This window comes from Columba livia, chromosome 1, assembly GCF_036013475.1.
Source record: "Columba livia isolate bColLiv1 breed racing homer chromosome 1, bColLiv1.pat.W.v2, whole genome shotgun sequence".
NCBI lineage: Eukaryota > Metazoa > Chordata > Aves > Columbiformes > Columbidae > Columba > Columba livia.
Genome location: NC_088602.1, coordinates 32,073,121 through 32,097,623, shown reverse-complemented (window position 1 = coordinate 32,097,623; position 24,503 = coordinate 32,073,121). Strand labels below are relative to the sequence as shown.

The 24,503-nt window shown below is 42.1% G+C and overlaps 1 protein-coding gene across 4 annotated transcripts; it reads right to left on the bottom strand.

Moving 5' to 3' along the window:
• Positions 1 to 987: 987 nt before the first annotated feature.
• On the bottom strand, positions 988 to 24,168 carry RUBCNL (rubicon like autophagy enhancer). Of its 4 annotated transcripts, XM_065054038.1 has the most exons (17): positions 24,029 to 24,134; positions 23,325 to 23,438; positions 21,159 to 21,267; positions 20,897 to 20,959; positions 18,303 to 18,971; positions 13,504 to 13,589; positions 10,298 to 10,505; positions 9,357 to 9,461; positions 8,156 to 8,198; positions 7,658 to 7,790; positions 7,051 to 7,196; positions 6,175 to 6,239; positions 4,859 to 5,097; positions 4,039 to 4,100; positions 2,596 to 2,749; positions 2,404 to 2,494; positions 988 to 1,446 (listed from the first exon to the last, which is right to left on the bottom strand). In XM_065054038.1, exons 5-17 carry the CDS (start codon positions 18,826 to 18,828, stop codon positions 1,334 to 1,336), a joined length of 1,971 nt encoding a protein of 656 aa, XP_064910110.1. In that variant the 5' UTR covers positions 18,829 to 18,971; positions 20,897 to 20,959; positions 21,159 to 21,267; positions 23,325 to 23,438; positions 24,029 to 24,134; the 3' UTR covers positions 988 to 1,333. The 4 variants fall into 4 exon arrangements, with proteins under 4 accessions (XP_064910110.1, XP_005501870.2, XP_064910089.1 ...); XM_005501813.3 differs by lacking the exon at positions 20,897 to 20,959 and having other exon boundaries at positions 24,029 to 24,168; XM_065054017.1 differs by lacking the exon at positions 20,897 to 20,959 and having other exon boundaries at positions 23,998 to 24,049.
• Positions 24,169 to 24,503: the final 335 nt, after the last annotated feature.

Genomic DNA, 24,503 nt, shown 5'->3' with positions numbered 1-24,503 from the left:
ACTGTGAGCATTAGCACAGAGGTGAACTTACACAGAGCCCGGTAAAAGAGAGCTCATCTTTCCCTTGATAAAAGCTGGAGCTAGCAGGCAGCAAGAACAAAAAAAGGCATACAATGAGAACAGCAAATTCAAAATATTAGGAGCTCCCCATTGGAGTGATCAGAACTTTGGTACATCCTTTCAAGTTTTGGGGCTTTGCTGTTCATTTTTTCCTCATAGGTGGCACCAGAGCAGAGAATCCCCTGCAACTCATGGAAGAGACCCCAACTGGAGCACATGGATATTTCTAATGGAACCACATCTCCTAGAGAGTCCATGCAGGTTCACCTGCATTTAACCAGTAGGTTTACCTTGAGGGACTGCAGCCCATAGGAAGGACCCACAGTGGAGCAGGGGAACAGCATGAGGAGGACGGAGCAGCAGAGAGGAGCTGTTATGGACCAACCACTATCCCCATCTCCCAGCCCCCTGCACGACGTGGGGCAAAGGAGAAGGTAGGAGAGTTGGGAATGAAAAAGCGAAGTTGAGCCTGAGAAAAAGGGTGGGTGAGGTAGGGGGAAGTTGTTTTACTTTTTGTCTTTGATTCTCACAACCCTACTCAATTTCTAATTGGCAAAAAAAATCATTTTCCCCAATTTGAGTCTGGTTTGCCCATAACAGTAGTTAGTAAATTATCTCACTGCCTTTGCCTTGACTTATGAGCTCTTTTGCCTTATTTTCTCCCCTTGTCCTGTTGAGGAAAGGGAGTGAGAGAGCATCTGCATGGGCATCTAGCAGCAGGGCAAGGTCAACCCCCTACAAGTTGTTGCATGCATCTGTTTAAAAGAAACTTAAAATTCACTGGATCACATTAAGTATTTGCCAGAATAGAATTTTAGATCAGCATCTGCCTAAAGATTGTAGACAAGCTTTTCTATTGTAGAACTTTTGAGAGAATGATTTGGTACTTCACCACTTTTTCCAGTTTCCAAAATCCAACAAAGGTAATGATTTCCAACACTCATTTACTCTCTATGCATTATTTGCAGAATTACAGAGAAGAATATTTTTTATATGGAAAAATATAACATTAAAAATCTTACATACAAGGACAAGACATAGCAGAATTATCATCCAGTCTTTCTGTCACCAGTTAAGATCAAACGCCTTCAGGGTAACTTCTCAATGATGATACTGAAGTTTTCCTTTTTTTTTTTTTTTCCTTAACCCCCCATAAAGGAGACACAAATTAAAAATAGTAATGTCTAAAACAACATTATTTAATTTTTAGTCAGGCACCTGAAGATTTGGGTTTTGAGCATCTTCTGAAATCAACAGCCAGAGGAATCCAGTTTCATGGAGGCACCAGTGACGGAGTTTCTGAAAACGTCTTCCGAGCTGCAATCCGCAGACATTTGGGGCAGCCTCCAGATTTGAAGCATGCTTTGTGAAAGCATGCTTTGCACTCTGTTTACACGTATGAGCATTTAAACATTCAGGGAAAAAAAAATAAAAATAAAAAAAAAATTAATCAATAGCTGTGTTCCTTGAAGGATGTTCTGTCTAGTTCACCCAAATATAAAAGTAAATGGAAGCAGTGCAAGGCTGGGACAACAACTACCACTGTAATAACTACAATTAAACATTTTTGTAAGATTCGCTGGATTTACAATGAATGGTGAAGGGACGTGAACAAAAGAGCTATGGGGAGAGGCTGAGGGAGCTGGGGTTGTTTAGTCTAGAGAAGAGGAGGCTTAGAGCTGACCTCATCACTCTCTAGAACTACCTGAAGGGAAGTTATACCCAGGTGGGGATTGGTCTCTTGTCCCAGGCAGTTAGCAATAGGACAAGGGGACATGGGCTTAAACTCTGCCAGGGAAAATTTAAGCTGGATATTAGTAAGAAAGTCTTTACAGAGAGAGGTCAGGCATTGGAATGGCCTGCCCAGGGAGGTGGTGGACTCACCGTCCCTGGAGGTTTTTGAACTGAGATTGGACATGGCACTTAGTGCCATGATCTAGTAAATGGACTGGAGATGGACCAAGGGTTAGACCTCATGATCTGAGGTCTTTTCCAACCCAGTCGATTCTGTGATTCTGTCAGCAAGGTCTGATGTACCAGCAGTATAGCATTGTCCCAGGTTCTCTCATGGGTAGACCCAAAAAATAGCCTCCCCCTGCAGCCATAATTATGTTCAGACAATTCCCTGGGTTTGCTCTCTGAATTCACTGATGCAAAACAGCTGCCACAGGCTGGTTTTTCAAAGATACACACTACCTGTGGTTTTCAAATACACATGCAGATTTTCAAATATACACGCTTTCAGGGCAGTAAGTTCTCAATGTTTTCCTAAAATAAGTCTGAACAGTTTTACACACCACATCCACACAATAAAGAATGAAAAATGTTTGGTCTGGAACGTACCTGTGCACCGTTTGCATTTGGCAATCTGATATGGAAAGAGCAGATCTGCGCTCTGACAGAATTCACAGATAAACCCCTTCGCTTGACAGAGCTGCAAGGATAGCAAAAGTAGATTTATTTTTAATCTAAGAAAAAAGTTATTTGGGAATGTCAGCAGGGATATTCCCCACACCAACAGCTGCTTTTCCTTACCTCACAACCATCCACATGGGAGGTGGAGCACTTCAGGATGTCTTTAAGAAGGGGCAGTAACTGCCCTCGTTTGATTTTCACCAGATCATCCAGTGAGAAGAGATGCAGCTCCTCTGTCAGATGGCTGGGGACCTGTTCATATTCTTTCAGTACACTGCAAAGAGAAAGAAAAACCAAATCAAGTTACAAAAATAAAGTATATTTGAAGAATAAGCCTCTTTTACTTCTCTAGTTACTCAGGGATCATATGAGACAAGCTCATGCTAAATCCTACCTCCCTTCCCAGTTTGAAATCACATTAACAAAAACTGTTGGAGGCTTTGGGATTTAGAATAAAATGTCAACTTCAAACGTGCATTCCCTGGGCACTGAAGTTGCCATGCAGAGTCATCCCAGCAATTCTTAAATAATGTGTAAAAGGCTCTCTCCCACCCCAGAAACAGCAGGTAAAATCCCATATGGTAACTAAGGGAATTAAGCTGTTTGCTTGTGTGTTTGTTTGAGGTTTTGTTGTTGTTGCTGTGGGCTTTTTGGTTTTGTTTTGCTTTGTTTTTTAAACAGAACTTTGAGAGTTTTTATCCTGCATAGATCATTATTGGGTGAAACTACGCTTGTACTGAGTGAGCGAACACTGAAAATACAGCTACTACTTTTAAAATGTCACTAATGTAGAACGTACGGTGAGGATCCTAATGCTTATTTCTATAATGGAATCACAAGTGGTTGTCCAGAAGAAAGACATTAAAATATGTTTCTATTTAATTTTGGTGAGTAACTTACAACTGTTACGCAAAAGAGGTCCATGTCAAAGAGAGAACAGAACCTATTTTTAAAGCTTATTGTGCTTCTGTCAATTTTTAAAAGGGTCAGCAATTCTGCAGTAAAGGTTTTATCATTTACATGTTTACCTGTTAGTTATGCCCATACTTTGAGAAGGTCAATACAAAAACATTTAATTTGCAGCAACAAGCAAGGTCGTGTTTTCATATTTCTCACTTTTGGTTACTACTTTCAAATGAATATATTTATAAAATAAACCAAACTGAACATTATGGCAGATTTTTGGAAGAAATCTTTAAATCCTCAAGGAACACATTTGTTTTTTTTTTTTTTTTAAATCCAAATCATCTTAGAGATATACATAAGTGTCTTTCACCTTTTAAGAGTGAGTGAGAATCTAAGACAGAGTAGGAATTATACACCTAATAAAAATCATTCAACATTTAAAAACAACTGTCTGTTACAAGAAACAGTTACCACACAAAACCTCTGCTTCACTTCACATTTGCAGTGGAACAGAAGGAAGCTGTGTTATCAGAAGTTTCTCTAATGATCATATTAACTGATTTAAAACTGCACCCAAATGTCTCAGAGAAGGTGTCTCCATAAGCACCTTAGGTACATTTTAATAAGCTATTTTGCATGTACAATCATGGATCATACCTTTCACCAAACCTGCAGGTTTTCAAAAGCTTTTTTAAATGAAAAAGCTGTTCTTGTGCCTCCTATAAGATAAGGGAAAAAAAAAAAAAAACGGAAAATCAATTGCATTTATATATTTTTAAGTGAGGAAGACCACTATTTGAGTCAGCAGCCCTAGTCAGTACATCAAGCCACAGCTAAAAATCAGAACTTACCAGTCAGCACTGAATTAACCAAATGGATCTTCCAAGGCACAAAAGGGCAAGGAAGGCAAAGGCTACTTTAATTCACTGACAAGGGAAGAAATTCCTAACACTACAAATGGTTCCATGTCAGCCCACCGAGATGCTAGACCCACACCTGAGTAAGAACAGATAAGTGTTTCCTCAGCCAAGAAGGGAGCACATGGCAGAGAACCCTTCCCCAAGCTGTAGGAGGTGACGCACTTAATGAGCCAAAGGTGTTTTGTCTAATGGCCCACAAAATCAATGAGTCATGCAAAACTTCCAGATCTTCCCAACAGCTAATTGCCAAGCAGAGATAAATATTTATTGCAGGAACCAAGCTGCAGCCCCCCCCCGCCAAATTAAAACTGTAAACCAATAAGGAAACACCTCCCAAAGACAAGTGGGGAAATGAGACCTCTGTCATAGGCTGGAAACTTCTCCCTTCTCCTTCATCTGAGGGCAGACAAGTCTTAGAAGCAGTGATGGGACAAGTCTAAGTGTGGAGAAACCAGCTTTGCCTGCTTCCCACATACACACACAAGGACAACCTGCCCTAAGGAGTTCTTCCCAAGTCTCAGATCCATAAATTCACAATAAAAAAAGGCCACACTTACCCCCACCCTGTCCATTTCTTTGCTTTTTGTATAGAGGGCTTTGTTAATACACGACACGTTGAAAAGTGGTTGATGCCATATGCTGTCTAGTAGGTGTTTGGAGAAGTTGCATACGTAGTATTTTTTGAAGTCCCACTTCAGAAGTATTCGGGCAGGAATGGAAGACTGAGCATAGCTGTGGCAGCACTCACAAAAGTATTTCCCCAGGTAGTCACAATAGCGAAGTCTCCTGATGTATTCTGCAGATAGATAGCAAGGAAATTGTTAATATTTCTAATACTGATGGGACATACCTCTTGTCTGTATGCCTGTTATGTCTAAACTCAGATCGACTGGAGTGAGTAATTTCATTTATATTTTTCAACTAGGGGATTTTATTACTACGGTAAACACATGCACAAGGTTTGCATTTTACATTAGAAGAGAAGGCTTTCCTCACTTGTCAAATTGAACTGATTATATTTATCTCAGAGAAACCGCTGCATCTACACCAGCGAAAAAGAGACACAAGATAAAACACACAACAAAACACTGCCACGAAATGGAATGACAAGCTGATCTTGGAGCCACATTTGCATAATACTTTTTCATAAAGAGGCTCATGGGTTTTTTGCCAGCTATCTCAGCATCTCAGGCTTGCTCGAGTTAACGTGCCATCACAGATTGTTGATAAGTCACAGGCCATGGCAAACGCTGCTCTTTTGTGAGTAGACCCAGAACAAGTCTTGAAAGCCACTTCAGAGGTTTCTTAGGTAAGGTCTGGTCATCAGACCTGTAAGTCGTCATGCATTCAAGCAGTTGTCACAAAGTATCAAAAATAAAACACAAGCAGGATTTTGTTATCAAGATTGAAAGAAAAAAAAGTTTGAAAAAGACACCCCAGAAGAAAAAAACACACACATACCATAAGCTTGCATAAAGCTTCCATAAAGTCTCTAAAAAGATACTTTTGGAAATGTGTAAATTGTCACAGAGAAAAAATTATTGAAATAAACCACTGGAGATGTAAAACCAGCACCTTCTAGCGTGGAAGTTTGATTCTTTAACAGCTTTCCCTGTTCTGTTGTTGACTACCATGAATGTTTACTGTGTATGAGAAGGACATCTATCAAGCATTGTATTCTGCCCGCAATGAGAAATTCCAGGCAGTGGTAAGATCCCACTGCCTGTTTTACTGTTGCTGGCACATCCAACAATGAGATTTTGCTTCTAGCTCAGATAATTTTACAATTGTGGTACATCTACATTGGTGAGGATTATAGCCTGATTACTAGTAATGGATTTATTAGGTTTTTTTCCCTTTTGGTAATACTTACTGCTTTCTATCGGGGTTCCACAGCCAACACACGTAAAGTTTTGGGCAGCCACCACTGCATCTCTCCTGCATACAGAAGCGAATAGTTATACCTTGCAGCATGCAAAACACAGTTTAATTAACATTCTCCCAGAGTGCAAGAGCTACACTGGCACCAGTGAAAATGTCCAAATTAAGAGCTGACTCCTGCTCTGCCACATGAAGAAGGGCATTCTGCAGGGAGATGCAGATTATTATTGTAGTGGGAGTCTCTCAGCTATTCTGTGGAGAATACACTATCAGCTACTGCTTCTAAATATGACTTCTGCAAGAAGTAAATTATTTTCCATTTCTTAAGGTGGCATTAATATCAAGGTGGGGGGGAAATCCTCATCTGCAACTGCAAAAGCAACTGGACCTGCAGCAACTGGGGGAATTAGCTGGTTTGCCTACTGTGTGCATTCAACAGCCCTTTATGCAGAGTGAGACAGTAGTTTCCCGAAATATAACCTGTTTTCTTCCCATTTCCTGAAAACCTACCACCCATGAAACATCAGCAGGGAAGTGGGAAAACTCTTAAGAATATTCTCCAGGCAGCCTCACAAAATGAAATTTTTAGGAGTTCAGTTAAGTACGCTGCCACCATAACACCAAACAGCAAGTGTGTTATCACACATAAAAGTGCACATGCCACATTAATAAGGATGTGCCAGAGAGAAAAAGATGCCATCTGCTTTCTAGTGAAGCTGGTGACAGACACTGCAGAAGGCTGCACCATGCACTAGCTCTCAACCTTAATTTCTGTTTCATCACCCAGGCTCCTTCCATCAACTTCAGCAGGTTTTAGACAAATCCCCACACTGTACTAAGCAACAGTGCTCATATCCCTTAGACTTACTTGACTGAAGGGTGAATATTAAATATAATCTGTGATCTTGGTGGAGCCCAGCCAGAAGATCCTCTTAATTTGGAGATGATCTTTATTTCTTCAGCCAGATTCAAACTGGACTCAAGCTCTCTGGGAATCTCTTCTTTCAGCACAGACTATTGGGAAAGACAAATGTATGAGGATGAACAGCCCATCAGCTGGATGTAAGTAAATGCTATGAAACATCTCCCTTTATACTCAGGATTTTAAAGTTCAACTTTCACCTGCATGTAGGCACCCTTGAGTTAATCTCCCCCATATCAGTCCCAGAAGAAAGTGAATCCTGATTGTTCACAACTGCACATCTCAAATGTGCTGAAAATTGCTAATGAGAAAATAAATTTTCTATAAATTTATCTAACATGAAATACTAAACTCTAAGTACTTGTCTGTATTTTGTTGTTGTTTGCTTTTGGTTGGTTGGTTGGTTGTTTTTTTGGGGATTTGTTTGTTTTTGTTTTGTTTTGCTTTGTTTTAAATGCAGCTTCCCCTTTTCCCTAACAGTGAAGCAGCTGCAGTGAGACAATGGTTATTTGGGAGCTGAATAAAGAGCCCGCTGTTTTTGGCTCAGACTCACTCTCTGCTTAGACAAGCTCCGGCAACCAGACAGTTGAACCGCAGAGTCTGTCTGCAACCAGTGTTTTCTGAAAGCTCGGCACAACTCCTGCGCTGTTGCTTCAGCAGAATTGCTGCCTGGTTCAAACGATGATCTGAAAGTTAAGCAATACAGACAGTGAAAGACAGCAGCAAGTCATCAGCAGCTCTGCTGCCTCTTCTGCATCCCTGAAAAGTTTTCTCCCATCATTTAATTCCTATCATCCTCTTGCTTTGATACACCCAGGCCCTCAGAGAGCCACAGCCACCACCCTCCAGCAAGACTCCGGGAGCAGAGAAATGCTCTGCTAAGCCAAGCACCGACATTTGCTGTCAAGCAGCATTCCTTCCCCTTCTTTGGGAGGGCCAAATTCACCACTCCCACACCTTTCTCCACCCCAGCCAGAAAAGTCACTGGAAAGCTGGTCCAGCAGAAAAGGCAGCACCACCAGGCTATTACAGTAAAGATGCAGAACGTTACCTTTCATCTGGGGTGACAGACAGATTTTCAAGGTCTTCAAGTTCTGTGGTAAATAAGAAAATTTTATCAAGCCATCTAATAAACAAAGCTTCTGTTACTCAGCACTGTTTTAAATCTACCTCCTGTGTTACTACGGTGTCAGTTTCACATATATTCATCTTTACAACACCCTTTCTGGATGTGGGAAACAACCTCAGCCCTGGTTATAAAACAGGCATAAGGAATCTTATCTCCTCAGCAGATCTGGCATCCGCTGATGACGAGTACTCCCTAACAGCTGTGCATCCGCATCAGTCTCCCTGCAAGAGCAGGAGAATCCGTAAGGAGAGACTCAGCGCCTGCTAGTCCAGCTCCAGACAGAAGGCAACAGACATAAAGTGCACGTGAATTTTTTCGGACGCTGACGGATATTTGGAGACACAGGTCACAAACACACCAGCTAACGTTATAAACAAGTAACGGGTGAGATGAACAGAATTAAAGCACACACTTCCTCATTAAGTTTATATAGACAAACTGTGTTTCTGCAGACCAGGTGTTCACACTGGTAACATCAGTTTTGGCCATGCATGTTGTTCTCAAAACAAATGCTTCCCCATTCATAGGTGTCAAAATAGTTTTTGCTAGTAGAAATTCAGTTTTGGGAGCTAGTTTTTCATTCTTAGGTTAGGGAAAGAGGAGGTGAAAAAATAAGCCAGTCTCTAAAACCAAAGGGACTATTAAAAAAGCATTTGTTAACAGGAAAAAATAAGACAGAGGTTAAATGTTGTTTGGGCTACTTTTAAGGGCTTCTATTTCTGTATATGTGAAAAACGGAAGTTAACAAAAGAAACTCAGGTTGTCCTGAAGAGAAGCAGAGCAGTGGTGACTGTAAGGGGACAGGGACATTATGCTCTAGTCCTGAAGCAGAGGGAGATTTGCCTAAAACCTATTCAATCTCTTTAATTAAGAAATTATCATATCCTAAATTCTGAGGCTGAGGTTGTGCCAGGTCCTTCAGACCAGCAACGATATTCTTTTGTAGAAAGGAAATCCTGCACCAGTCTGGTATTTCTGCATGTCACACATACATCATTCTTTCCATTTTCTCATGTTATTTCTCCTGCAATAACATCTACTAAGTCAATGGATTTTCCAAATAATGCAATAGATTCAGCTAAACAATGGAGCTATTTCTGCAGTTAGAATTTTAAAGTCTTACCAATAATTACATATTCATCCTCTGAATCACTGTTGCAATAGAATCTGGTAACCTCATGATGTGACGGTAGATGCACTGGGGAGCTGACAGGCAGCACAGCACAGCCTGTCCAGGACAAAGACAACACCAGTTCAACTTCCCCAGCATTTATAGAGTAGCTGCAATTATGTTTACCTTTTTCTTCGCTTACCAAAACTTTAGCACACAGCCTTGTATTTACAGAGCAATTTTAATTTTTATTTTTATTCATGCACATAGAAAGCCAATTCTTGGGAGTCTGTCATACAATATGTCCCTCAGTTTCTTAGGAAGAAGCTTCTAGAGACTAAACTAAAAGCTTTCATATTATCAGTGGCCTCTCCCCTTCTCATGTGCAAGCACACCATTCATTTTCCCCCAGAAGTGACGTCACTTAGACTTCAGACTTAAGTTCTGTCACTAAGACCCATATTACTCAAGAGGGTAAAATCTACTTAAAAATGCATGTTCTGACTCAAGCATTATAGTGCCAGGAGTATTTATTATCTTGCCTCAAACTGTATGTGAATGAATGCTCTGGGTAGCTTCACTCACACCAGTCGTGTGGCCTGTGTAGAAGTAAACACAAAAGGAAAAAAAGGATTTAAGCACAGAGAAAACTCTTCAACTACAGGCACGGGAGAGCTGTGCTTGGCATATGGCACTTCAGCCTTACATTTTCTTTTTTATGTAAAAAAAAAGTAATAACTAAAATACAGATGTGAGCATTCAAAAGGAAGAATTTGACTGACAGGGAAAACACTGGTGTCATAATGACCCCCAGGGAACACAGCTCTCAACAGACTTGAAGGTAACAGAGGATTTGGTTCCAAGCAATGCCCAAATTCATTTAGTGTTTTCTTGCACAAAAATAAATGGCAAAAACTGCCAGACAAGGTTGCATTACAGACTGAGTAACTTGCCTTCATAACCACTGTCTGAAGAGGCAACAGAAGAATCAGACTTCTTCACTCCAGGGTACGAAGGCAACTCCAAATCAGTGTGATAGCTGCCATCTGATTCATTTCTTTCCTCCACACCCCAGGACTCCGCTTGTTGGCTTAGGATATTACATTTCATTTTTTCTAGCGATGCTATGATCATATCTGCAACAAAAAAGTGTGCGTTTTCCTGGACACAAAATTGGAATGCTCATTAGTACACAGTATATTTGATATTTACTTAAGATTGAGTGAAATACATACTTTTTCCCCGCACTTTTTTGACTCGAAAAACAAAAATGTAAGGCTATCTCACCTTTCATTTAAACATCAAAAAAACACCCCAAGGGCAATTCAGAGACAACATGCAAAAGGCAATTACCCAGATAATTGTCTCACCCCTGATAAAAACATGCAATTTACTTTTATCTTACCCAGCTATTAGATAAAAATAAACTCGATTACTTGCCTAACTGATGAATATGTATGCATTTTAGGGACATAGTCTTCTAGTTACATTGCGTGATCTAGTATGAGAGTGTGAATCCATGTAACCCATTTAATAGGATTTAATTTCAAGTCAGTGTGTACAAGCAGTCCTGCACACATGCTAACTTGGATGGGGCTAAAACTGGCAAGTTTTGAAGGGACTGTAGATCTTCAGGTGGTGGGTGGTACAGAAGCTAGTAAAATGCTTTCATGTGTTAAGAAATAAGGCAGTGAAGTAGGGACTATACTGTGAGATACCTTACAAGCTCAACTCAAGGCTGCACAGAAAGTCTGTGACGAGAGTAAGTGAGAACTTGGCTCCCCTGGGGTTCACAGTGCCTTAAATAAAATGGAGCCATTCCAAAGCTTCACTGCAGCATTCCCCAGCCAGACAACCCCTCCCCAGGGTGTCCCTTATCTGCCTGCCTGGGTCACCCATCCTCTGGGAAAAGGCAATTTGTGAAGTCACCTCTGGCACCACTAATCCAGACAGACCCAGGACTCCCTGCCCCAATGTCACTGCTGTATCCTTCGTTTCCTCTGGTCTAACAGAGAATCTGACCAGCCCCACCTGTGCTACTGCTGCTGGCCTGGGCACAGCTTCCCAGCCAGTGCCCAGCTCAGAAGTGGATGCAGTGGAGAGACAGGTACACTCAGGTGCATGGACGGGAACCCAGAGATGCCCAGGATACTCTTGCCCTCTCCCCTCAGTTGCCTGTGTTTGCATCATGCAAAGCTAAACCTCCATCTAAAACACCATGGCAGTACCTAAGGCTAGAGATTCTGAGTGCAGAATAATTAAAAGATTTTTATAAAAGTGGCTTATGGTCAGAAAATTGTACCACCCATCATCAATATTCATGACATCCCCTACAACCTCTTTGGGAAGCACGTAGACATCAGTGTTTTGAAATAGCTAAATCTTAAGAAGCATCACGGACATCCCTGCTTTCTTATTGTCCACAGCAAAATGCATTTAGGAGAGATTAATCTCAACATTAGAGAGAGCCCACAAGTCCTCGTGGGTGCTTGAAGAGATTTATCTTTTCTCTAACAGTGATTAATACCACTTGTTTGGTGCACAGTTTCTCCAGAGACAATTTCCAGTGAAAGTCAGGACACACCATTAGCAAAGGAAATAATTACACAGCCTTTTCCCTTTTGGGAGATAAAGAAGACTTCTCTTACTTTGAAGACTCAAAAAGCCTGTGCGGCACTGGTTAACCCCACGTTAGTGGCAGTGCACAGCACATCAGCATGTCCTGCTGACAAAAGCAATGAGTGTATCTGAGACAGCTGCGCTGCAGAAAGATGGAACAGGAGACAGGCACTCCTGTACTCAGCATGACTACCAGCTTTCAGCTCTGCCACCAGCTAGGTCCTTCACCCTAGGAAGCGGTACCAACTCAGCCATGACACACCAGCCTTCTCATTTCTCTTCCCTCCCACTTGCATCAGCGCAAGGTCCCTCCAGATCTTCTGGCCCATGACTACAACTCTCAGATTTGCTGACACTACATGTACAGTAGTTTTCAGCCTCCTAAGTTTCAAAGGTATTATTTCACAACCTAGAAGTGGTGGGGTTTTTTTGTGTGGTTTTCGTGTTTTGTTTTGGTTTAAGGCAACCTCACTTGTAACGGACTAAACTCTTCATATCTTTTAAATTGTAACCACATCAGCCCCCACTTATCTGTACTGGAGAGATAGGTGATGCGATCTTGCCTCACTCAATAGTTCTCAGACTATGGTTTCTAACCCAGATACCTACTCACTGGTCTCCTGGTGACTGAAAGCAAATTACTTTGGTTTTGGTTCCCAAATTACAGACTGAGAAACATCATCTCCTTTACAAAACACCTTTCACAAAAGGCAACATGAAAAGCCAGTTCACAAGTTCCTTGGTTTTGGTGTGTGATCTATTGAGTGGGTTTTGTCCTTGTTTTAAATGCACCTTAGGGATGCTGAGAGCTTCAAATCAAATGTAGAACTTGCCACTCCAGTGCTTTGCACAAAGGTGATTGCCTCTTGGGCCCAGGACATGGGACCACAAGCACATCCACATGCCAGCAAAAAAATCTCTTTTTCTAGGCACATTTTTAAAGCTCTTTTGTATTACTTCCTCCTCATTGCAACAACTAATTATGAGATTAACCCGTCTTTTCCAGTTGTTAAAAAAGATTAACATTTAGCACAAAGAGTTATGTGTGACAGGATTATTTTCTCATCTTTACCTCTGTTTATAAGTTCAAATAGGCTGCCTATCTGGCAACACTCCTAAGATCATTTGGGCCCCTTATACAATCCCTATCTCCTCATTGTAAAAGCATGAAGTAAATCCCATCCATGTGCATGTAGCTGCAACAAATTTTACGTAATATATTCCAATGTAACTTTAAAGTCATCATAAAAATCTTAAAGTTTTGTCTCAGGGAATGTGTGGGAAAATGACAGAATGAAAAGCAGAAATGTATAGTGTTCTAAAATATTCCCACTATTTTAAAATAATTGAAATATTTTATTAATGGATTAAGAGTAAAAACAAAAAAGGTTCGTAGGTTCACTCTCAGTGGGGAGAAAATACAGTATTTAAAAAGACTAGTTCATCTATCAGAAAATTCTGTTATTGAGACTCCTATCATTTGCTTTTGCCACTATCAAAATGGAGAAAATATTATTACAACAGTTAGTGTTGTCCTTACCTTCTCCACATCTTCTGGAAGCATGCAGATGTCCTGCAACGAACGATTCAAGGGTATAGCACTTATGTTCAAAGGAGAAGTAGAACCTGTGGGCATAACAAGAACTTCTATCAGTTATTTCTTTCTCTGCAGCTCCCATGATGTGAGCAGGGTGATTTCCAGAAAGCAAAGCAAACTTTCCTTCCCACAACTGAACACCTTTGGCTTGAATAATCTTGTTAAAGCAGGCCTACGCTTCTCAATATCAGCGCTATACATTCTGTGTTTCTCAATATCAGCACTATACATCCTGTGCACTCCTGTAATAGATTAGCATATGCATTAGATTTCTTGAAGACTGACAGGACCTCTCAGAAATTGTATGAATATTCATTTTTGTAACGTACTTCTCAGAAATTGCATGAATATTGATTACTGTAGTGTATATAATAAGTGTGCTTCTGATCCTTGGCACACATGGTAGGAAGAGAAATCCCACACGCACCCAGCGCTGCAATAAACCAGTGTCAGCTTTTTAAACTATGTTTGGAGAGTTTTCTTGGTTAGTGTTTCAGTAACGTTAGGGCTGGAGGTTGTGGCAGAAGTTAAGGAGGAGAGAAATGCGAGGAACACATTGGCATTTGAACTACCCTGGCAACCTGAAGCCTCAGTATCAATTACTAGGGATACATGGTTTAAATGCCATGCAGTGACAGCAACACCAGCCCTCTGCCAGATACGACCCACACTGCTGGGGAAAACAAGAGCCAGAACGTGGGGTTACAGTGATGCTCTGCAGTTTGCATCACAGCCAGTTAACCCTGCTCTCTGCTCATTCACAACACCTGCAAGAAAAATCTCACTGCTGCCTAGGCATGCAGAGAGGTGCATCAGCCTTAGAATATTCCCCAAATCACTGCTGGCAGCATCGGACTACAGCAAATTTGGAAAAAACCCTTTGTTGTTATGTTTCCATACCTAGAGGAAATCTCCCTCCTGTTTCCAAATGCAACCCATACTGCCTGGTAACACGTACAACTGGGGTGGATGCATTAGCACAGTATTCCCTGCTTCCCAGAATAGCAGTTTGGTTTTCCTGGCATTTGCTCCTGAGTATGATGAGCATGTGAAACAAAATCCATCTCTTTTTCCTGTTAAGAACTTCTCACTATGCAGAGCACACATCTGGTTTTCTATTGATGTACCATGAACTGTTTTTTATAAATATATAGTCACAATCTTCTTCCCCAGAGAACTGAAGCTGTGAGATCATGTGCTCACGTTTTGTTTTCAAAGCACTGACAACCACTGCTACAAGAAATTCGCTGGAAGGATGAGGAAAATTATATATAATGTCAGTGGATGCACACACTATTGAGATATGAAAGGAAATGTCTCTTTTTTCTCCCCACACTGAGTGGTGTTTATTTACTACTCCTTCTTTGACCTTATAACCAAGCAATTTCTCTTTTGCACTGTGGTGATGTCTACATCACAAAATAGACCATATATAAATGCTACCAGTACATGTGACATTTAAACTCCTTGAAGATAACTGGGCATAATCAAAGGCTCTTTGTATTTACAAAAAAATAAAAATTGCTACTCCTGAATTTGTTTACAAGTCACTGAAAGGTTAAAGAGGTCCCACAAAACATCAGAATAATCTATGAAAACTTCTTTTCCAGCTAAGGGCACTGACTCTCAAGCCTAGTTTAGATGCTTTATATTGTCTTATTTATAGAAACCATGTTACGCTTCCCTGAGCAGTGACATCAGGCTGGAAAGTCAATACTGTGTTCAAGTGTAGCAAGACAGAAGTAGTGTTTTTGTACAGGTTTATTAATACCTCTATTGTGTATACCACGGAGGAAAAATGGAACCACTGTTGATGTGACTTTTCAAAACAGATTTAATCACCTAATTAGGTTATTTTTATACCTATTTGATAATTCACCTTACTGGAGAAGCATTGTGTGTGGAGTACGGGTAAGTGCTAAAGGTTCTACAGCTTCATAAAAGCCTACATTCTCATTAGTCAAGATAACAAACATTACTCTCTGAACTAAAAATAATAAACAGAAACAAGGAAATGGGAAAAGTATTCCTTTCTCAAGATGCAAATAATCAAATATAATTTTGAAATCTAACGGGACCTTTCTCTTTTGCTTACCTCTTGCATCTCACTCGCAACTTTAAGTGAAAAGAATGTAAAGTGGGAAGGAGCAGAAGGAAGGAGCCCAGCACATCCAGCAACAGGATGCAGCTCTGGGTCTGATGCAAAAAATAATCTGGTTGCCCTTGTGCTCCTGAGCACTGTTGCCTGGGGGCTGCTGGGGCTGGGGAAAGAGCCCTCAAGATCCACAGAAGGAAGAGGCCTTGATGCACACAGAGGTTAAAAGCAAGAACGAGCCCTGTGAACTGCCAGTGACACACCAGCCACAACAAAGCCCCCAGAATAAAACAAACTCAGTCACAGGCTCATCATTAATGACAGAGCCTTTTCAGAAGGTTACATGAGGCCACTGGAAAATGGCCCTTAAAAGTATGAAGACCTAACAGGAGTCCCACAGGACTAATAGAAAATCCCACTGAAAAAAAGTATCTATTCCAATTTAAATCATCTTATGTCATTTTTTTTTATGCCTTGTGCATCCCTCACCAATTCTCCTGTGAGAAACAAAAGTGAGAAACCACCACGTCTGAGAAAGCAATGGAAAGGATGGCAACTCAGGAGATGCTCTTGTGTAATTCTTGACTTCAAATCAGGCATTTTATTTCTTCCTTTTCAGTTTGCCATTTGCTTTTCCTCATCCTCACAGTCCTGCACAATGCAGGGGAGAATGAGACCTCACTCCCCTCACCCCAGGCTACCCAGCAGTGAGTTAAATGGCTGGAAGTAACAAGGAATGATGAAATGCAGAAATCTTTACTTTGTACAGAACAAACCAAAGTCTAATGCAGACAGAGCCCACCACGTTGCACAGTGTCTAAGCTCCTATGAGAAGTATTTGTCAGTAAAATCAATGATGCTGCTTCTTCAGTCACCTGGCTGCCATATTCCTCTGTTTGCTTTCTGGAGAGCCAGCAGCATTACTGACCCAACACAAGCTTGTGACACGTCCTACTCGTGCCAGATCACGTCACACACAATTTATTTGTTCTTACCTACATGCCTCGTGGTCCCTGCTGACACGGAGAGCCTGGGCTGTGTTTTCCAGACCCAGCCACCCAAACCTGTGCGACAGGCTCCAGCTGGCTCCAAGGCCAGGTGTGGCTTCCTTCTCCCTGATGGGCACCTCTCACATAGGGCCAGCAAAACACCCAGTAGGAAACAACCATAATCGTCGCTACATTAACTGTTGACAACATCCTATCCCAGATGACAGAGTTACTATTGTTAAAAGCTCCTAGTCCTGCAACAGCACGTGCCTGTCTGAGGTATCTCTGCTGACTTGGGGCCTTGGAGGAGCTCTGGGTAAATAGCTAGGGAGGACCAGATCTTGGATGTAGAGCTCAGAGTGTCACCGCTAGGACTATTATTGACCAAAGGGACAAAAAACCCAGAGTTTCTGCCATTTTTGTTTACAACATAAAGGCAGGCTGAGTGCTCCCTGCTGTTTGCCTTCTTTCCAGTAGAAAATCAGGCCTCAGTCGTACCATCTTTCCAAGGCTCAGCATCTAGTAAGAACAAGGCTTTAGATACTGATAACACCCTTTATAAATAAAAAGACTTCATCTTGCTGTAGCAAAAGCTGCTCATATCAACGTCAGGTATTAAACATGAGGGGACCTGGCCGGCAGCATCTCATGGAGGCACACGCAGCCCCAAGGCCAGGCCAGCCCCTGGTCAGAAACTGGATGCTATGCAGATGGAGCTATGTGTCTCCGAGACAGCGGACACACTTGAAAAGGGGAAGAGGAAAAATAGTCCCACTACAGCACAAGCCAGTTTAATCATAATGAGAATGGATGTTAATGCCCTGCCTCTAAAATCCCAGAATCAAAGGACCTCTCCTCCAGCTCACATCAAACACAAGATGACCTAGGGAGCCCACACAATTAATCACTACCAAGTCCTCAGATCCATACTATCTGCTTTTGGGAAAAGGGTAACCATGAAGATAAGACAAAGATGGTGGAAGCCTCATCCCATGCATGTTCTGTATTGCTCACAGCTCAGCAGTTTTTACATTTTAGAATCATAGAATGTCCTGAGTTGGAAAAGAGCCACAACCATCACCAAGTCCAACTCCTGTTCCTGCACAGGACAACCTCACAGTTCACACCATGTGTCTAAGAGTGTTGTCCAATTGCTTCTTGAACACTGTCAGGTTTGGAGCTGTGACACCTCCCTGGGGAGCCTGTTCCAGTTCTCCACCATCCTATGGGGGAAGAACTTTTTCTAATGTCCAACCTAAGCCTCCCTTGGCACATCTTCCTGTCATTCCCTCGGGTTCTTTCATTGGTCTCTAAAGAGAACAGTTTGGCCCCTACCATTCCTCCTCCCCTTGTGAGGAAGCTGTAGACTGTGATAACATCTCCTCTTAGTCTCCTCCAGGCTGAACAAACCAAAGGCTGCATATTACAGAAGCATTTCTGCATCATGAGACAGATGACCACTGCAAGCACAAATGTCTCCCGTTTCACCAAGTCCAGCTGTCTGGTTCTCCTTAATTTTTAAGCTATTTGTCCCCTCTCTCCTATTCTGAATGACAGCACTTGCCTAATTTGCAATCACCATAAACAAGGCCCCCTTCAATTACAGTTGTCTTTTCTAGCACAGAAATCTTAAAACAAAGGTGGACCTCTCAAGTTACCTGTTCGATTGACTGGCTCTGACTGGGACAGGCCACTGGGAGAACTGCTGTCACTGTTGCTGACAGGCGTAGGCTCCAAAGCATCAGGATATTTCAACAGATCTGCTGGCTGGCAAACAGTTGAATCAGAAAGAAACCTTGTGAAAGTCAAGTCTTGCTCAGGGGATGCATAATGTTCTTTTCCAGAATACACAACAGCCGAGGTAACAGTGCCTCCAGTTAACGTCACCTGGGTAAAGCAGTCCCGCTTCAGAGGGGACACGTGCGACAGTGTAAAACCATTCAAGGAGGAAGAAGCAGCATCCCCATCTGAGTAACAGGGACAAAAGAAAGTATCCAGTGAAGGTTTAGGGGAATTGCAGCATGTGTTGTCCCAACATGCCCGGTGCCTTGTAAACCGAATGTCTGTTTGCGTACAGGCAGTGTTGTTATGTGCAGAATCGCTGTCACTGTCGTCATGGCTGTCTCCACCACTGCTCTCTTCCCACTGTTCTGTGTCACTGTCCAGGCTCTGAGCTCCCTGCATGGTGGTCTGCTCCAGCACCAAAGATGGCTTCAAACCAGATGCATTTAAAACAGACACGAGAATGTCTTTGATAGCTTCAGCACTGTCTGGGTATGATCTAAAATTTCCAGCATGTCCAATCACCGCTGGCCTGAAGTATTCATCTGTTCAGAAAACAGAAGAAACTGAGAACTTAGAAAAGAATCCTAAAGAAAAAAATAATTATTTACAACATGAATAAAATGCACAATGTTTTAACATGGGTGAGAAGAAAGGTAAGAACTGAATTCACGCACCACTCTCTGCTGCCTCTTCCTACGAGAAAGCTCTTGCTTTCTTCAGTCAGGAAGCAATTCTGCCATTGATAAGACTAGGTAATAAACAACAGTAAAGTATGCGGCTGCTAGCCAAACACAATTAGCTAGGACTCTGGTGACTGATTGTCAGCATGCTCAAAAACATCATTGTTCTACAAAACTGGATGAGGTACAGTTAGCAGTACAGGTACTGATTCTGTTGCCAGTAAAAGAGAAGGTCATATTATAGCAAGACATATGGAATATCAATAGAGCAGGAAGAAAATAAAAATACACTTAGTAATAAAAGGTCACATGCCTACATGTTCAGTCAGGCACACCTTCTCGTGTGGAAAAGGCTAAAGCAACCTTTAGTCCATTATTCATAAGGGTGGCAACATTTACATGAACCCATAAAGAAAATTAGTTCTGTCACAGCATTCATTATAATGCCTCTGAAGGAATCTAAAGTACTGCCTGCCAAGGTCCTACATGATCTACTGCAAAACTGGAGTTCAATAGAAAATGGAAAAACTGCTTTTAGTGGCAAACATGGTAACATTAGCATGATGTGTAAGTGTGCACTGCAACCAGTAGCTATTTGAGAACAAATTGAAGTCCAATACCTTGAACAAAAAGCCTCACGGAACTGCCATCATTCAAGCAATGGAGAGATTAGATACAAAGTCTATGTTCAAGAATAAACTATTGACCACATTATGATAATGAAGTTAGCAACTGTCTTCTTTGAGGAAGATAAGTCAGTTGTAAAATTCTAAGAATAGACACAATCAAGAAGATTCATTTCCAGGGCAAAGAACTCTTAGTTAGGACCACAAAGAATGTTAAACACTGATGGTGAAAAAAACAGCAAGTCTTGCAGACTGCAGACTTTGCCCAGAGGTTGCTCTCCTTGGACATATCTCAAGGGAAAACACTAAACCTCTCCACAAGTCACTCACCCGGAAGCCAGCGTGCACTAAAACTGCATGATAACAAAGATTACTAATGAAGGTATAAAAACCAAACCAAAAACCCCCATATACTTTGGAAAAGCAAATCTACATGAAGAGCAGTCCTCATCAAGAGAAAGCTGAAGAAAAAAAAAAAAAATAAGTATAAGCTCTACTGCAAGAGCTGATAGCAATGCTGTCCTAGTAAGGCCAGGTCAAAATTAGCTGAAAAGTTCACTGGTGATTAGCATCAGCCACTTGCCACTTATGAGGACAAAACCCTTGCAGAAACAGCAGCAAAACTGCACATTTTACTGCCTGCACACCTTGCCAACATAGCCAGCCACAGCAGTGTAAGGGCAGGAATGGGAAAATTAAACCTAGGTGACTTTCAAACAAACATATATTGATCTTTTCAATAAAAGAAAGCAATTTTGGTAATGACTGACATTTCAAATGCGCAAGAATACCTTAACCTGGGCTGAAAACAGCAACTTTTCTATGCAAGACAAAATGTTTATTGTTTATTCAACTCTTTTGCTTTGCTCTCCTATTGCAAAGCCCATTCTGACAGCCTTTCCACCCCTCTCAACCTTCATCATCTCCCCTGCTCCAGCACCACAGAGCATCTCTAGCACTGATCACACATCCATGCCAACTTACCCTGCCAAATACTTGTTCTTAGTGGCTTGTAAAAGAAGAAAGAACAAGTTTTAAAAATTTAACTCATGCTTCTGCTCTGCCAAGCTTAAAAAAATAATAATAAAAAAACCCCACACAACCAAACCAACACACACACAAAATCTGAAAAACTATTTATTGAATGAACAAGAAGTTAACCTGCCAAGAATCATCTGAATGGTTCAAGCATTTCACTCTTGAGCACTCAAAATGCCAGCATAACTAAAAAAAAAAAAAAGAACATACTTTTAAATGGTATAATATACTTTGATGTTGTCTTATCTTCAAAACCAGTAAGAAAGGGTCCCTCTCCAACCAGACTATACCTGTTTAGTCCACACAAACATTGATAGTCTCTGCTAGCACTACAAGCACCAGCAAAGCTCCCCAGAGGGAGACATTTTAGCACCAATTGGCATACCTGAGAGAACGGAGATTTGAGGTGTCGGAGCAAGGCAGCTAATCCTCGCTGAGGGATTTGAAGAACATGCTGAGTCGGTGAAAGCCACCTTTAAGCTTTCACAGTTTAACTAGAACAAGAACACACAGGCAGACAATTTAGTTATAAGACAACAATACCCTGCTAATCATACACCCGGTCTCACAGTCATCCCATTTGGAAGAACACCATGCTAAGGCCTGCTGACAGTCACCTAACCACTGCCTGTATTTCTGGTTGTCTGAAAATCTCCCCAGAAGCACACACCATCTGAAGAGCACTGGCATCTCAACTCTGCATCTTATGTTTCCCTCCAGACGGCAAATGACCAAAAGAAACCTCTACAGTAGGAGAATTAAGCAAGTGCATGAGGCACATGCAAGACAAAATGCTGAATCAGAGGTTTACATATCTGTCAAAACAACAGCAGCAATGAAGTGGAAAAGAACTCAAAAAAACACCAATCTGTAGCTGGAAACATGGGCCTGTTTGGATGTATACAAGCTATGAACTAAACCTACAAGGCCCTGGCTCCACAAGTACTGGTGTTTGATCTCCAGCTGTATTGACTGGGAGCAAGCATGGTCACATAATTCCACCTGCCTAATTAGACTGAACATAGTACATGTGCTTCATGACAGCAATGTGGTTGGCGCAGCACAAGGCGAGAAGCAATACAAATAGATAATACTTGACCTGGCATACAGCCTGCCAGTGTAAGCTGACAAAAATTGTGAATGCATTTGAACTGACTGAGCAGGTTTATATCAAATCAGCATTTCACTTCATGCAGTCGAGTGCTACTGATCTGGTATTCTGAACCCCAAAGCGGATTTACCATGTTGTCAAACCAGCATAGGCTGAACCAGGGCAAGCAGTTTAGCACAGACACCAAGGGGCTAATTCCAACATGGGAGTAAGATACACTCAGGACAGCAAAGCAACAAACAGTTCTCCTCCCCAAGCTCACAAATTCCTTGGAAGGTCACACATTTATCTCCCACTCCCTCAAGCATGTCATGGACCTGCAGAGCACACCATGGAAACCAGAGAAATCAAAGGGGTGCCCTTCTCTGACCAGTGCATCACTAAAAGGCACTTAACCAAGGTGTACCTTGTGCCTTCTGTGAGATGATTCCACACTGAAGCATCCCCACACACCTCTCACCCTCCCCTGCACCCTGTGATCCCATAGAAAGAGAGGGGAGTTAAAAGTTGTGCTGTCCTCTGACACCCTGTCTATGTTCCCAGAGTGGTCCTGTGAGAGACCAAGATGACTCTGAAAGCAGATCTAGCCCAGATACCCTTCAGACTCAAGGAAAGCAGAAGAAATTGAAACCCACAAAGAATTTCCCTTTTAACTGAAGAATAATGTTTCAGGCAAAAAATAGCATGCTGAATTTAAAATATTTAGCATTTGATAATGCTGGTGCTAAGAAAAATACTTTTTTCAGCATCTGATACTGCTTTATTTATTTTTCCTCTGCTCTAATTTAGAGAAACTGTTGTGTAGGGAGGCTTTACATATACAACTATCATATTGTCAATATTACTGAATAAAGTAGTTCTTATAGGAATTTGTTTTTATTAATTATGTCGATTTTTTTTAAAAAAAATAGGTTTTGTAGTATCAGTAATTAACTGGCTCTACCTCTTAGGATGGAAGTATCATAATTACCTGATTATCAGTAAGTGTAAATATTAAGAGTGCTAAATTTTAAGATTGTATCTTTTTTAAAAAACAATGTTCCCATCTCTTAGATCTGATCAGAAGCAACCAGTGTTCAGAGAATTCAAATAAAATATTACCATTTACTTTCAACATGTTACAATTTTCATTATATCACAGATTGGGAAATATCTCCTTTAGCATTTAACTATCAAACTAAAAATTAAAGAGAGTACTTATAAGGAAATGTGACAAGAGAGATGCATGAAAAGTATCACAACATGCTGACATGACAAATAAAAACAGCCTTTCCCCCCCCAATATTGGGATGATATTTCCAAAATTAACTCCGTAATGAAACCACCAGCGATTAAAAATATTTACCACAACCACTGACAAATAAAAGCTATTTTTTTGAAAAAAGTCCCCCCAGCGAACTAAAACACTGAACCAACACTTGGATGCCGGCCTTGCCGTACCTTTTTGGAGCAGGGGGGCTTGAAAACTTCTGTTCCGCTGTAGCTGGCGAGAGCTACTGCATGGAGAGACATGATGGGAAAACGTTCATTTTTTTTGTCGCTGTTGTTGAGTACCTGGAAGCAATAAAGAAAGAATTACAATCACCACCGCGGTAACCGCGATTCTCCATGTGTTTTGCAGACTCTAGATGTTAACATTCTGAACTGTTTTCGGTCTTGACCTTGCGTGCTTATGAGCTTAGCGAAAAGCAGAGCTCAGCAACAATGGAAATCTGTTAGAAAGAGCCTTATTTAGAATCAAAAATAAATAAATAAATAGACCGCACAAACAACACAAGGGGGTTGCCTACCACATGCATTAAGAAGAATGTATCGATCTGTAACCCCAAGAAGGGACGGAGCGCACTCGGCGGCAGCGAAGCCTCCGCGCTCCAGCCCGGTAGCAGAGGCTGCGCTCCCCCCGGTGCCGGGCAGAAGGCACCGGCGATGACCAAAACCCGCCGTTGCCCTCTCAGCACGGCGTCGGAAAGCCGCGTAGCCCTTCCCAGGGAAGCGCTCGTCCGGCCGGACAGCTTTGGAAAGTATTTAACCCGGAGACAGGCACCGAAACATACCGCTGCCCGAGCGCGTCCCACCCCAGCAAGGCGCACCAAGCGCCCTGCAAGACACCGACCTCCCGCTCAGCCTCGGCTGCCCGTCCTCACCTGCGCCCGGCTCCTCCCGCTGGGCCAGCAGCGCTCCTGCCCGCTGGGGAACAACGCAGCTCCCGCCACCTCCCGCGCTGCAACGGCAGCAGCCGCCGGTCCTCCCGGTGCGGGGAGCGCAGCTCCGCCCTGGGGCGGGACCTCTCGAGGGCGGGCGGGGCTGCAGGGGGGCGGTAGGGCCGGGCTGTGGGGTGCAGCGACGCGGCTGTTTGATAAGGGTACCGTGGCACGACTGGGAGAAAACAAAACCCAACAGAACTAAGCCAAACAAGTGTAAACATTAACAAAAAACACCGGTGAGGAGCGGCTCAGGACTCTGAGTTTGTCTCGTTTGGAAGGAAAGAGGCTGAGAGGCCAACCCATTGCTCTCTACAGCTCCCCAAGGGGGCGACGTGGAGAGGGAGGTGCTGGGCTCTTGTTCCTGGTGTTGAGCGACAGGACCTGTGGTTCAAAGCTGCGCCAGGGAATCAGAGAA